The sequence below is a fragment of the Sturnus vulgaris genome, chromosome 5 (genome assembly GCF_052056855.1).
Source record: "Sturnus vulgaris isolate bStuVul1 chromosome 5, bStuVul1.hap1, whole genome shotgun sequence".
In the NCBI taxonomy this organism is placed as follows: Eukaryota; Metazoa; Chordata; class Aves; order Passeriformes; family Sturnidae; genus Sturnus; species Sturnus vulgaris.
In genome coordinates, this window is record NC_142247.1 from 40409176 (window position 1) to 40424639 (window position 15464).

General features: G+C 39.7%; 2 protein-coding genes across 49 annotated transcripts in view; one reads left to right on the top strand and one right to left on the bottom strand.

Moving 5' to 3' along the window:
- The window catches only part of LOC148223674 (uncharacterized), a 41251-nt gene extending 40599 nt beyond the window's left edge, over nucleotides 1-652 (bottom strand). The window contains exon 1 of the mRNA XM_088165541.1: nucleotides 521-652. Within this exon, the coding sequence (XP_088021667.1) occupies nucleotides 521-544 (24 nt within the window). The 5' untranslated portion in view covers nucleotides 545-652. The remainder of the gene's footprint in view (nucleotides 1-520) is intronic.
- The window catches only part of NRCAM (neuronal cell adhesion molecule), a 152115-nt gene continuing 137031 nt past the window's right edge, over nucleotides 381-15464 (top strand). For 35 of the 48 annotated variants that reach the window (XM_088165528.1, XM_088165529.1, XM_088165531.1 and 32 more), the window contains exon 1: nucleotides 381-508. The gene's annotated coding sequence lies outside the window, so the exon portion shown is untranslated. The remainder of the gene's footprint in view (nucleotides 509-15464) is intronic. The other 13 variants (XM_088165521.1, XM_088165522.1, XM_088165523.1 and 10 more) reach the window with 7 other exon arrangements.

Consider the following 15464-nt stretch of genomic DNA (forward strand, 5'->3'; position numbering starts at 1 on the left):
GTCCCGGCCGGGGGAAGGCACAGGGGGGCCCGGGGCCTGCCGGGCACGGGCGCTGCTGGGGCGGCTCAGGGCCGGGTCGGTCCAGGAGCCCCTGAGCGGTGGCACAATGGCGATTCCACCCTGGCTGTAGCCGAGTGGCGGAGGCAGGGACGAAACGGGGAGGGAGGCAGGGATGTTCAAGATGGAAGCGCCCCGCGCCCCCTCAGGTGCGAGGGGCCCGCGCCCCGCCCCAGCCCCGCCCCAGCCCCGCCCCGGCCCTCGCGCCGTGCGCGCGCCCACCCGGCGCGGCTCGCGCAGACGCGCGCGCCTTTCCCGCCCCCCCCCGCGGGAGAGCGCGTTCCCCGCGCGGGGGCGGTGCGGAGGGGAGGGCATAGCGCGGGAGCGCGCCCGCCGCGGCTCTTCTCGCCGGGCTGCCGAGCGGGCAGCAGCAGCAGCAGGAGCAGCGGCAGCGCCAGTACCAGTACCTCCTCGACCCTCTTCTCCCCGGGCGGAGGGGCCGCACCTTCCCGTGAGTACCGACCTCCCTGTCTCTGTCACCGCGCATCACGCTGAGGGAGCTGCCGCGCCCGCCGTCGCGCCGGTGTCACATCCCGCCGGTGTCACATCTATCCCTCCGCACCGCCGCTTCCACACCCATCCCTCCGCACCGCCGCTGCCACATCCATTCCCCCCGCAGCGCCGCCTCGACGGTGAGGAGCCGCCCGTCCTCCGTGGGTGCCGGGGCTCCTCCGAGGGGGCGGGCGAGGAGGAGCCCGCCCGGTGCCGCGGCGGCCGCTGCGGGGCTTTGTTGCGGCGGCGGCCGGTGGCACCTCCCGGGGCGGGCGGGTCGGGGCCGGCGGGCCGGGCGGGGACGCTCCGCGGCTGCGACGCGCCCACATCCCCGGGCGGGCTCGGTCGCCATTTCGTGCGCTGGCCGGCGGGGGCGAGGGCCGGGCGTGTGCGGGGGAAGGAGCTGTCGGTGCTGAACTGCCGCCGTCCGCCTGCCGGCTCTTGCGCCTTTATTTATCGCCCGTGCTTTTTTTTTTTTTTTTTTTTTTTCCCCTCCTCACAGTTGCGATTTTGTTTAGGTATAAAATATCTACAATGTGTCTGAATTGCGGGCTTTTCGTGTTTTCCCTATTTTGGCTTCTTTGGCTTCTTGATGGCGATTAATGCAGAATATCGTGCTGAAGTCTGTGCAGCGAGTGCACTTGTCTCTTTGGTTACAAACTAATAATTAACCAAACCTTCAGCTGTCTCTGAGATCTTCAGCATAGATGTGTTAGTTTTGAAGTCTGAAATGTGTTTAAACCAAGGCTTTGGAATCTAAGTGTAAACAGTACCTGATTAATAATGCCAAGCTGTTTAAATATTTAAGAACATAGTGTGTTTCAGCCCAGTCAATAAGACTGTTCCATATTGACAAGTACTCTGTGAAAGGAATGCTATTGCTTAGCTCTCTGTGTAGTTGGATAAAACAATGGAAAATGTGATATATAGCTTTACAGTGAAACCCATAGATCATGACATGATGTTCTTTTATCCATAAAGGTCCAGCTTTTTTGTGTTTATTCAAAGCAACCTCCTACTGAGTGAAAAAGCCGACATTAAACACCTATGTTTCTTCTTTCTTATTTTCCCCGTCTTTATGCATTTCTTTCTCTGTGTCTGATTTTGATTCTTAATTAAGTATATTGTGGAAAAGGAAGATGAAACCTGAAAACTTTATTGTACCTAATAGGTGCACTATTAATCATTTCAACGTTAATTTATGGATAGCAATTATATGGGTCTGTGCATAAAAGAGGTCACCGTACGACATCAGAAAGCATCTGGACTGTCTTTTGAATTTGAGAGCAGCTTATATGCCAAGAGCTCAGTGTTGCTGCTGTTCTTTGGCAAAAGATAACAGCTGGAAAGAGAAGGATAGTTTAGTGTTATATAGCTCAAAGGATCTAGAAATCAGAAAACTCACTTTCAGGTGCCGCATCTTTTTAATATTTGTTTAATGTGTTTGATATTATCATTTGTGTGAATATACCTCAGGCATTTATTTACTTTTGAAAAGAAATTGCAGTGCAAGTGAGCAGAGATGCTAAAGAGTGTGATGCTGAAGTCTGTGAAAGTTGCTTATTTGAATTTCAAAGTACTTTGAAATTCTCTTGAGTGTCTAAAATTAGCTGTCAGACTATATCAGTATAGAACTGGGAAAGTGTTACATTCTGAGAATATTGAATGTAAAGAAGCAAACCCAGAAAGCTGCTGGGTGGTGACAGAACTTGGGATCCATTGAATGAATTCACATTCTGGGATGTGCAAAGGCAGTGTAGCTAAAGGCAAACTGTACAGCTGTGTGACCACATCGGATGGTGGAGTAGTATATACCAGCTGGTGCTAAGGATGGAGCTAAAACCTTCTTCACAACTCGTAGATAAATCCACAACTAATCATACTCGTATTAGTATCTTAGTTCTGTCATTAGTATTACTGGCCACAGTACAATTACTCAAAAATAATAATGTTCAAGGTGAATGAGATCACCAGAATGTGAGCCTTAGATACTGTTCCTTATCTTTTTGAAGAAAGCGTATTATTTATCACATATACCACAGCTTGTTTGACGAAAAGGGCTGTAATAAGAAAATTAGGCTATTTTAAATGGTCTTTATTTTAATAACAAATAACAAATCCAATGATGCATACCGAGACCTCCTGCTAGCTTGTTGCACTCTAGTGTTTCTCTCTAGCGCTCAAGAAGGTGACAGCAGAAGCTTTAGTAACCAAGTTAAGAGTTTCTTAGGGGTTAATGAGATGTCTCTCCAATTGTCAGATTTTATTATTTTGAGGATTCTGATTTCAAATCAGGAAACAGTAATGCATGTTGCCCATCCTTCCTGCTTTAGTGAGAGGACTTGCCATGATATCTGGACATAAAAGATTGAATACACTAAGGGTCTGGCATTTTTAAAATAGATTACTGCACAGCTCAAATAGCTCAATCAGCCTAAAAATTAATTGTGTTTTGCCTGCAGCTGCGAAATTGCTGTTATTCTGTTGTTTTGTTAATCTGTCTCAAATCACCTTAAATTGTGCATACTTCCATTATATTGAAATGGTACAGTAAAATTGTGCTGTTCAGTTTTCGCTGGACTTGCTCGTTTTTTCCTGTTTTATGAACAGAGATGGTAAAATGGGAAGTCATACAGAGGAAGGTATATCTTGGTAATGAAAGCTGAGGGAATAATGTAGGAGATAGTGTTGGGCAATATGCAATGAATTTGATTTTGCTTTCCTGAGTGGGCTGATAGTATTTAAAAAATTCCATTATACTTTCTCTGCAGTTATAATTAGTTGCATTTTAAATTGGCGTGTTTATTGCCTGTTCAGTTCAGTATTAAGGACATTGCAACTTCTGCATCTATGAATACTATCTCATAAATGTAATATTAAGGGAATTTGTAAAGAGTTAATCTCTAATAATAAGATTAACATGATGCACTGTCCGTTTTGTCCTGCAGTTTGTTAACCAGGAAAGGATAGTTGCAAGCTAGCTATATTGCTTTCTTCTGAGCTACTGGAGGCTGGCTGAGCTTTCAGTTATTTACCTCAATAGAAAAACTGAAAGGGAAAAAGTGAACAAAGGAGGTCTGTTTTGCCTGTCCCACTTGCTGGGCTGTTGTCTTTGCCCTTTTCAGTGAAGGAGGGGGTAGAGCTGGGTCAGAGTTGAAGAACACTGAAAAGGAATTCAAGTCTTATATTGAAATGTGAATGATAGCTTAGTTTGAGTGCCGAACGCATTTGCTTGAATTGATTTTTTTTTTCCGTCTGCGGGAGCTTTAACTGACAGATGGTGATGGACTGCCATATAGACTGCTAGAAGGTACAGCTTAGATATGTGTTCAGAGCCTGATTAGATGCTCAGTAAACAAATGCATATCTGATGGGACTTTTAATACTGGAGATACTGATGCTAGACACTGTGTGACACACTAGACATTTGATTGTGTGAATTAAGGGCAGACCCCTGCAGCTGGCATACATTCAGGCTTACTTGTCTAGCCTAATTGCATTGCAAATACTCCTCTGGATTGATCTTTAGCTTCTCCCTTCTAGTAAATGTTGAATAAGTACAAAAATGTTCATCTGGATCCTCTATTAACTGTTGTTAAGAAGCTTTCAATTTTTTTTTTTTTTTTTTGTTTGCTGTATGAATTGGGATGTATCTTAGTATTCATTTTGTGAATACACTGTTTTCCTACACTGTTTTGGTTTTGAAATGGCTCGATTCATAATGTGATTACAGCTTTCCCCTTGTTAACTTTTTAGTATGGAAGCATAACAGCTTGAATTATAAAATGTTTCTGTAAGAGCTCACAGTACCCCCATTCTCCTTTAAGCAGCTAAACTTTATATAAAAAAGCAGCATTTGATGTGGAGCATCTCAGATGCATAAAAATAGCCAAGAGAGGAAAAAAGGCTAGTTCAAGTTATGAGGACGTGATAACTTTAAAAAACAGTCTCATTAGAAAGGAACTAGCTGTCTAAATTGTCAGTTACATCAGACAGAATTGGTACAGATGTTGTCTCTCTAAATTCTGTAAATACTCATGTAAGACTGCTGAATTTGGATGCATCCCAATAGGAAGTGAGTTGCCCTTATACTTTGTCTGCATCACTAGGTATACATGACCTTTTAATTTCCTTGGGTATAGAGTATGTAATTGTTACTGTTCAACAGCTTGTTTGAGGAAATAAAAGCTGATCCATAACTTCCCAGTTGTATGAGTTAGTCTTTGGACACTAATTAGGTTTTTCCGGACCACCAACCAAAACATTAACATACCACTTTCTTTTAGACTGTTACCTAAGTGAGGACATGGCAGTGTTTATACACGAGTACAGATTGTCTTTTTCTGATGTGTTTGTCCAGCATGATTCTGAGGGTTCATGTAAGGGACTGCCTTTACAGTGTCACAATACTGTAGGGCTCTGTGTGTGTCTGTGTATTTGCAAAGGTGGTGTGTAATCAGTGAGTGCAAAAGTCAGCCTTTTTACCAGATTTGGAGTCAGGAAACAGTTCTGCTGGTGGAGAACAATTCCATGGAGTTAACTGTCCAGAGCACAGGTGCTGGCCAGGGGAAGGCTTCCCCACTGAGTATTGTAGCATGGGCAAGGTAGTAGAAATCAACAAAATTCAAAAGAAGAGGAAAAAGAAATCATGAGATGGACCACTTTTCAAGAATGTTTAAGAGTTAAGTGTTGTTCATCAGCAGGCTCGTACACAAGTTATCCTTTGTAACAAGATCAATGGTTCTCTTCCCTGTTTGTCCAGTGTTTAGAAGGACTAAAAAGTGGGGTTTGCCCCTCTCCTGCTGTTTGTATCTCTAAGATAATGTGGGAGATGCTTGACGTGCATTCCTTCTTACAATTTTCAAGTGATAGGAGGAAGAGGAAAGCTTGGCCACAGCTGCTCTTTGGGGGCAATGAACAGGTTTAGTGACTTGGTTACTGCCACTTTGAGTAAACTGGAATCTGTGGGTCCTTCTACCCAGCCCCACCACCACCTGCAGGCCAGTGCTGTAGTCTCTGAACAAACTAAATATATAATAGGAAGTTAAATCCTCTTGTTTTGGTGCTCTTTTGAAATGGAAGTAATTTTCAAATTGTGAGTTCAGCTGAGGTTAGTATATTTTGTTGCATTTGTTACATGGCAACAAAAAAATCAAAACTTGGTTTTCCCATTGGCTGAGGTGAGATGTTGATAGTCTGTGCTAACCATTTTACTGATTTTTCATCTCTTATGACTAGGTAGTTCCTACTGAAGCTCAGAAAAGCAAGATACATTTCTTTTCCTTTCCCATCCTTTCAAAATTGTACAGGATTTGAGTAAGTTTACAAGAGAGAACTCTTCATTAAAAAAGAAGAGAACAAAAATGGAGTTTTTGCATGCAATGCTGAATACACTGAAGCCTGTAGGCATTCTCGAGTCTTGGAACTGTAAGTTTTGTGTTCTGGTCCAGCTGCTGTGAAGAGCTGTATTTTGTCCATGGAGGAAAGTTTTTTACAATGAGAACAATCAGCGATTGGAATATTCTCCCCAGGCGAGTGGTTGGTTCCCCAACACTGGACACTTTTAAGATGCATGTAGACAGACTGTTGGGACATCTTGTCTAGACTGTGCTTTTGCCAAGAAAAGCTGAACCAAGGGTCCTTGAGATCCTCTTGCAAAGTGGTGTTTCTATGGTTCTGTGCTATGTTCTTGAGGCTCTTACAGACAATCCATAGTCTTCCAAGCTTCTTTCTGATGCAGGTATCATTATTATTCCCTTGGCCTAGGTTTGGGCATGGAGGCAGATAAGAGTTGTCACTAATTGCTGCCACTCACTCTAAGTAGTACTACAAGGGTGTTTGGGACAACTTTGGGCTTGTGAAGGAACTCGTCATTCATATTGGAGCTGTATGTACCTTAGGCATATTTTGGTTTGCTTTTTTCCTACTGGAGTGATTGTGTCTTTACAGCAGTTTCTGTACAGTGCAGCTCTGACACCTGTAATGTGAAAATAGTCTTTCAAAGATCCCTGTTTTCTCTTAGAAGCATTTAATGTATTTATGGACCTTGGAGTCTAGTAGCCAATATCTCAATGTGTTACGAGGTGTAACATCTTTCCCAGACAACACCAAACTTACAATCTCAATATAAATTGAAAATTCAGGTTTATGATTTTCTGCTTTTCTGTAGTTGGAGTGATTTGAACTTCTATCTAAGCTTGAATCTAGAAAGAGATAAAACCAAGAATATCTTAACTTACACGTGAACTATTTCTGCATGATAAAGTCGAAATGTAGGCGCTTGCATAACTGGAAAGCAAGCCAGTCCAAGGTGACTAAAAGCTAAGTATCTATTAGACCTTGTAGGTGGTAGTTGTTAAAGAGTATTTTTAACTCAAAAGAGATAGAAATGTTGGAACATATAAAAAGAAGAGTGCGACCACCAGAGGGCAGGCACAGTTTTTAATGACTCCAACCCCAAATCCTTAGGAAGGAGTCTATGCCTATAAAAAAATGGAGTGAGATAATGACTAAATAAATAACGCGGTAAAAATGCACAAAATTTCATACATTGACAGAAATATAATACTGTTTAGTGTTTAAGATGAAAGTAAATACATCTGCTTAGAACTCACCTGAGGTTTTATAGATCTACAGTGGAAGTCAGAGTAGTTAATCAGATCATGCATTTGACCTGTAAATAATGAGTTCTTAAACTTAACTCATATTGAGTCCTTTAATTTTAATTAGAGCATGTTTTTCATTTGAGAATGAAAAGTACCCTCCTTTCTCAATAGTTTCTCCCTTGTAGTTAAAAGAATAAAGAATCACTCTGAATTAAATTTCATGTTTTCCCAGATATACCCCAGGATTTGCATATAATTTTATTTTATTAATAACATTTATGTCCTTTAAACTGTGTAATTTTGCTCTTCAGAGTATTATGGAAAATATTTAACGTTATGGACCTAAAATTAAATGCTTCAATAAAGTAGCCTTTTTCAGGAAAGCTGTAGTGTAGATTTTAGTTAAAGATGATGTCTTGTAATTTTTATTTAGCTTACTTGATAGGAATGTAGGTGTTTAATTAAAGCAAGTCATGTTTTAGGTTTTACTCCTCATGCACTGTCTCAAGTTACAGTGATAGTGTCTTTTCTTTGGATTACTTTTCTCTAAAACCTAGACGTTTTGTGAGGAAAGAAAAACCTGTAACCCTTTGTTTTGAAGCCACACTATTCTTTACAATCATATCTTAAAACCTTTGGTTGCTCTCTGGGGGCCTCAACTCTACCAGTTATGCTGAAGTCATCCAAACAGCCTTAAATGCTGCCCAGGTTTCCAGTCTTCTCACTATCATTTCCAGCAGGCACAGTTCCAGAGACATCCTTTGTAATATGGGTTGCAGATATCATCCCCAAAACTTTATCTGAGAGAATTTCTCCAATACTAAAGTGTCACGTAATTCACAACCTTCTCACCCTCTTGGCATTGAAATATAGGAGTAAACTTCTCATCACATGCAGAATTGACAGGATCAGACACTTGAAAGATTACCATGGGAATTAACCATGCATATACAAATTTTAATAAATCGTTCGCTTGAATATGTCCTAGCTTCCCCCTGCCCTCTATGTCTAGAAACCTAGAAACACCTAAAAATGAAATCAGAGTTGCAGTTAATAATTGGTTGATTTTTGCACCTTTTAAAAGAAACTAGCTAAATTTATGAGATTTGATAGCTCTCTGCAAGGGCTCAATTCTGTCCCTCAGATACAGTGACAGAAACACTGTTGCTGAGAACATCTGCAGCATCACAATCTGTTGGAAGATAAGTGGCTGCCAGGGCTAATGCCAAAGTTCGCATTTAGTCTTTGTGTTCATTATGTTATACAGACATTTATGTGTGTTTTTTTTTCCTGAGGTAAAGCTGTCCTAAAAGAGTCAAACATTCCTGTGAATTCCCCCACCCACTTAGTTTAACTGAGATTATATTGAAAGACAGCCCAACAGTTACTAATCATACTCATGACAGCAAACTAAAGTAAATAAATACCATTATTTTTATTATTATAGATGAGAAAGTTCAAATTGCAAATGAGTAGGTAGCTTCCTTGTTTGTCAATAAAAAGACATATTTATTGAAGAGAAGAGAAAGAAAGTGCTGAAACCAGAAGAGAATGTGAAGTGAGGGGAAACAGAGCAAAGAGAAGTCCATTTAATTACATAAATAAGTACTAACAGAATACAGCTATGATTTCTTGTTTACTAAAACAAAACCTCGAGCTGTAGTTTTAGTGAGTGATGCTTGTAACTCTGAAATATTGTCTGAATTAGTAAAGAATTAAGGTTAAAAAAATAATTTGGAAGAATCTTCTCATAAAGACTGCTCATCTGTTCCTTTACTTGCTTCTCACAAGTGGAAAAATGACCGTTCTGTGTTGATCCCTTGATCTATGCTCCAGTGATTATTCTACACACCTCTGAATTGCGACAGAAAACACTGGAATGAAAATTGCAAAATAGTACAAGAGCATATTTCTCTGAAGATGCAGAATAATTTTGATCCCTGAAGTTGGGTGTCTGGATTATCCTGGAAGACAGATGGAGTAGAAGATGGAGTGAGACTTCTGTATCTGAAAGTATATTTAAAAATAGTTGAAAATTTGCTTTTATTAGTCAAAGATAAATATCCGTGGTTGCGGGAAATAATTTATAATCCACTGTGGTGAGTTAGTGCACTACTGTAATTTTTGATCATTTTCAAAAATAGAATTCAGATTAGTGGAATTAGTTTGATCATAATTACAGTAATTCTTCTCAGTATTAATATTAATTTATTTTTATAATCAACGAAGAAAGGAACTGAACTGATGGCCTTGAAATATAACTTGGAATTTAAACATTTTAGTACTTTTCAATATATTGCAATTGAAATATTACTATGGGAAACAGAGATGCTGATAATTTTTAACACTAAGAATCCTTGGGAAAAACAGCCCATTGCTTTTCAGATAGAACTGAAAATGTAACTCAACCTTTGCAATGTAATTCAATTTCTGAACAGTAACCCTCTAACAAAGATTTGAGCGGAGCCCAAAATGAAACACTTGCAAGCCTATAAGTAGGACCCAGAAGAGCAACATTTTTTACTTCCTTTTCTTCTTTATCCCTTCATTGCTGTTTCTACCATCCAGTGATAGATTTTAAATACCTGCTATTCAGGCATAGGCAAGTAATTAGTATGTAAATCTTGCTTTGAGTGCAATTGAGTGTTAGTAGGCACAGAAATGTAAAACAAAACTTAATTTCCTTTTAAGAAGGCTTATGTACTTTAATATAATCAGACAGTCAGACTCTGAAGTATCTTAAAACCTTTGTTGTCTCATGACTTTGAGTTTTCATACAAAATTATTTTGCAAATTTCTGTGTGTTCTTTAAGGCTGTGGCTATTTGTCCATACATTACCAGTCCTAATGAGATTGAAATGTGTGATTATAGCTTCTGGACACAATTGACAGGTACTATGCACTACAGTGTTTTAGCACTTATGTTTTTCAAGAATATTAAAGCCTGCTCCACTAAATAGATTCATATTGGTGAATTTTGTTACTGGTTTATATGTCACTGTTCAGTACCACAGTTTAAAAACTGTGTGAAAGGACACATGGTTAGCATAAGTATTCCACTTTCAGAAGCACTTCATGTAGCACACATACCTTGCTCATCAAGTTTCCTTTGCTGTTAATGAAGCTGAATTTGAGGTGATTAATCTTATTGGTGATGTGGAAAAGCAGACTTAGATTTAGATCAAACTAGTTTATTTCTGAGTTGTGCTTCAGTACAGGAAAGCTAACAACTATACTGTAAAGAAAATATAATATCCTGCACACGGCTGAAGACAATGCCACTAATACTGAGTTTGGAGAACCAGCATGTCCAGATTGTCCTCACTTACTTCAGCATGAATGGATGGTATTCTGTTGTAGTGAAATTACTGATTAGATACAAAGCTTGGTGACAAAAGGTGATGAGTATGGAGATTTCATTCATTTTTGTTACACTTTGAAGCACGGGGTGTGTTTGGGTGGAGCATCCCTTGTGTATCCCAGCCAACTGTCCCAGGAACTGGTAGTGGTTTTAATGTTGCACTGGAAAGTTGTAATCATTAGATTATCATTAGTAGTATTAAATCAAGAGCTTTCTATTACGTGTATTTCTGTTTATTCTCCAAGCTGTGATTTCTGCTAAGGCTATTTCTATTTATTTTTCAGGCTATGTATTAACTATGCTATAAATGTAGAAGTGCCCCAAATTGACTTCTTGTGAGCAAACGTAGGTAAGAGAGCAGGAGAGTAACTTTTTGTGCTGTGCTGTCTGATCCGAGGTCAGTATTCGTGGAGGGATTTGTGTCCATTCATACTGAACAGTCCAACTGACTTCCTTGACATCAGCTACACTGCTGAGGTTCTTCTGTAACGTGTGTAAGCATGGGCTATCCCCGTGGCTTTTTAAAAAAAAATTAAATAATTATCTGATCTCTTTACTGCCTTGGATAACTGTAATAAAACTGTGCTTGTAGGGAAGGAAATGAGGGTGGGAATGGCACCTTCTGGGGCAATGACTGTACTGTGCACATCAGCACCAGTTCCCAACTGGTCTTAAGGTGTAACCTGTGTCTGCCATTACTGCTGCTCATCACTGTCGATTCAAAGCAGTCATGGTTGGTCCTTAAGGAACAGGAAAACTATTGGGATCACCTAAAAGTGTATATGAAGAAACAAAAATAAAATAAGAACAAACTTGTCTGTAGTGGCTGGGTTTTTTGAGAAGCCAGAGTTGTGAAGCTGGTCACACTTGGATTGACTGAAAACCTGTAATGTGAGTGGTAGGTGCAGCCTTCACTTGGGAAATACTGTTCTGATCCTGTCTGGGTAGTAACTTAAATTACTTGCAGGAACATTGGTGATAAGTGAATTTACTTCAGCAGTTTGAGAAAAATGTGTGAGAAATGAGTGTAGTTCTTTTTTTTCCATCTGGTGTCATTATTTTAAAATTACATTAAAATATCTCACTATTACTGGCTTTTTCTGGTCTACCATCTATGCAAAACAGGAAAAATGCCTCTAGGATTGATCTGAAGCTTGAATTGGGCTTTTGATCATTTGCTGTTACTTAGTTCAGTGCAACTTTGATAAAACAAGTATTTCTAGGTACTATGCCAAAAACCTAAATTTGGAAACCATTAAGAAAACAACACAGATGTAGATGAAGTAGGCTTAATGTGTTGACAGATTTTGTGAGATGACCATAGTGTTTCCTTGAAAAAGACAATATAATCCCTTGTCTCCAAATAGCTCTCAGTGTTGTTGCACAGCTGTTTGTTTAAAGAGGGAATGGGAAAAGTAATCGACTGGTTTCTTTTGTGTTGAGTAATGCTCATCTGAGGAATTGAATCTCTTGGATAGGGTCTGATGGTCCTTTATCACATGGCGGTGGAAGTCTCTTCATCTGGATTAAATGAGACTCCACAAAATGTTTTCTGCTGATTATGCATAATCCGTTTTTTTTTTTTTTTTTTGGTTTACCATAAACTCTATTCAATTTTGTATTTCCTGGCTGTCTTGCATATACACAGGAGATTGCGATGTAAATAGGAACAGTTTCAGCTGCCTCAGGGAGTCTCTGGGAATGCTGGATTCTCGACATCAGGTGCTATTCATGCTTGCAAGTAACTCCAGTTGGCCTGTGCACAGCTGGAGCTGCCTGGGGAAACTTCAGGGACTGTCCATTATTCCCAGCTGAAGAGGTCCTGTTTACCAGCTGCCTTGTTATAAAGGCAGGTGAGAGTTTATTCAGTCATCATGCTGTGCAAATGCTACAAGGGACTGATCTATTTCAGTTGAACAGTTTCTGGTCCATGCTGGAGGCTGGTAAGTGTGCTGGGTGTGCACACAGACACAGCCTTGATACCTGGTAACTCTACGGTGTTTTGAATTTAATTTTGTTTTTCTCCACAATTATAAATTCTGTTTATCTTGCCACAATATAAAGTATATTGGTTTAGACCAAAATTTGATAGTAAAATCGGGATAAAGGAACTGATACACATTTTACAAACTTTCTGGAAAAATGCTGTGGTATTGTGCTGTTGTCCTGGAAGCATACTATGTCTTTAAGTAGTTTCTGTGCTAGTGTTAATTGCTAACTTTACAGCTGCTGTCACGAACAGCATGTAGTGTTTCAAACAGCCTACTACAGCTTCTGAAATTGGATGTCTTTATTCTGATGACAACATGGTGTACAGATGTTAGTATTCATCAAGATGGTATAGCAGTAGAGTTGAGCAGTGGGAAATTCCACCGGGCCTCTGAGCTTTCAGGTGATGAAGGCTGGGAGGGCATTGCCACAAAAGTATCCTTTTCCCTCCAGCTTCTGCTTTTAGCTGCTATCAGAGATGAGACCTTGGCATACTTGTTATTATGCTGAGTGTATGCCAGACTCTGTAAGACATGCAGCACTTGTATTTTCAAATTTAAAGAGACCATCAGACTAAACTAAACCAGATCAGGGCTTGGAACCCTGTTGGACTCTAAGATGTATTTCTGACAAATGTTACTGTAAAAATTGAACATGTCGTGTTTTGTTTGTTTTTTGTTTTGCTTTTTGTTTTGGTCTGGGTTTTGTTTTGTTTTGTTTTTTTGCTGGGCTTCATGAGATCTCAGTCACTTCTGTGCTCTGGGTTCTGACTGCCAGGACCCAGGAAGTTTCCATCTGCCCTGAGCCCCTTTGCAACTGGGCAACAGTGCAATGACTGGCAGAGATTGTATGCCAGATTATACTCTCCAATGAGCCTGTATTCTGTAATAAAACATCAGCAGACCTGTTCAATCAGCTCTTCCCATGTGGAGCTTGAAGTTGGTCTCCTGTCATTAAGTATGTGCTCTAGCCACCTGGCTAAGGAAGAAGTGAGCAGAATTATCACTTTTTCTGCTTCTCAGGAACTGTGATCCCCATCATGTCTGACTTTTGCAGTTCTTCAAGAGAACTCTTGTAGACTTCAGGTGCTTATCACATCTATTTAGAGAGCTGTAGAGTGTTAAACCAAAGAGAAATGTTTATCTACTCAGAATATGTGTTGTGTGCACAACTGGGGGAATGAAGTTGACTCTCTAGGAACTTCTAAGGCTAAATTGGGACCTGTGCAGTGTACTGGGGTATCTGCCTACATTCTGTGACTTTTTTGATGCTGTAAACTGAATTGCTGTTTAAAATTTCAGTGGGATAAGATGAATTAGCATAAGATTTAATATTAAGTTCCTACCATAAAGTTATAATCCGTTTTCTTAGTGGCAAAACTTTGTGTTACCATTCCATCCCATGGGACATGAGTTCCATTCACCAAACTGGAACATTAGACTCTAGTTTAATTCCCAAGGATAAGTGATGATAACTCTCTAATTTAATTTATATTTGTACTAAAATACTAAACTTCATACCACTGTACTGTTGATGTATACCATAAATGCTATAAGGACTATTCATAAAATAAAGAAAAAGCTCTGAACCAGGTCTACTGTGTGAGTCCTGGTTTGGATGTTACATTTGCGATTAGAAGACATCGATTTGATGTCACAAGTATTTTTAACAGGATTTACAAAATGCAAATAGCATTATGTAAGACAGATTACCTATGGCTTTAATACAGGATTGTTTTTAAGCCAGAGGCTACATTTTGCTGGGTTATGTATGTTTAAAACTGAGCACATTAGGATTAGGTTTGGCAGAATATAATTTTCCAAATCCTTGATATTTTCAGGTTAGATGACTTCAATTTTTTAATTTAAGATATGAATTGAAAATCCAAATTTTGATTGTTTTTTAAGTAACTTTCAAGGTGGATAGCTTCTTGAGTCAGGATTGTTACAAATAATCTGATTTGTGTTGGTAAAATCAGAAATTGCTGTAGTCCATCATATCCCCTTAAAATTTTTTCCTATGTCAGAGAGCAATTTGGTTCTTAAACAAGCAGAAAAGACAAAATGCATTTTCTGTACAGCAGATCATATGTGGACAACATGTCACATTGCCAAGCAAGTCAGTCAAGTGTTGGCTTTGCAATGAACCACAAGGAAAATCTTACAGGCACTTGAACTCCAAATAACTTCTCAAAGGCCCCATATGCACAGTACCACTTCAGGAATTGTGCACAGCTGGCATGGAACAACTTCATGTGACTGCATTGTTGTCATTGCTTTATGCTCTGAATGCCTGAAATATGGCACTCCCTAATAGACAGGCTAAGAAAGTCTCTTACAGTGGTAATGTTTCCTGCTGGAAAGTGAAATTGTTCAATGTACTCAGCAGCCAAGGTTCTCTATTAACAGACTTAACTGGAAGGATGCCTTTTTGTCCCCCTAGAGTAATTTCAGTTTTTCAGTTTCACATACCTTATGCATGGTTTCATTCAAATATGTTGACATCTGGTTTGTTCACTAGATTTCTTCCAAACCTTTATTACCCTAGTATTTTTCCCAGGGAAACATTTGGCAGCATTTCCTGCATTACAAGGTACATTTAATATATAGAGGCCAATGAGGAAAAAGTAGAAACTTTTAGAAAAAAGAGGGGAAAAAAGAATATTTAAGCATTTGTGCAGTGTTGGTATTGTGCATAAATATGCAAGAAAAAAACCCCAACTTGTACTTTGCATGTAGCTGCTTTCTTCTTTCTATTGTAAATAATAAAAGTTCTTTAAATAATAAAAGTATTCTGTGACATGCATTTATATCTCTTAGTACAACTAGATGGTTTTGCCATCAGCTTAGTTGTCATTTCTATGGAACTCTGTTCTCTGAGCACCAAAATACAGCTCCCAAATGCCACACGCCATAGGAACTTTAAGCGTTAGGGAAATAATCAGAGCCTATCCTTTTACA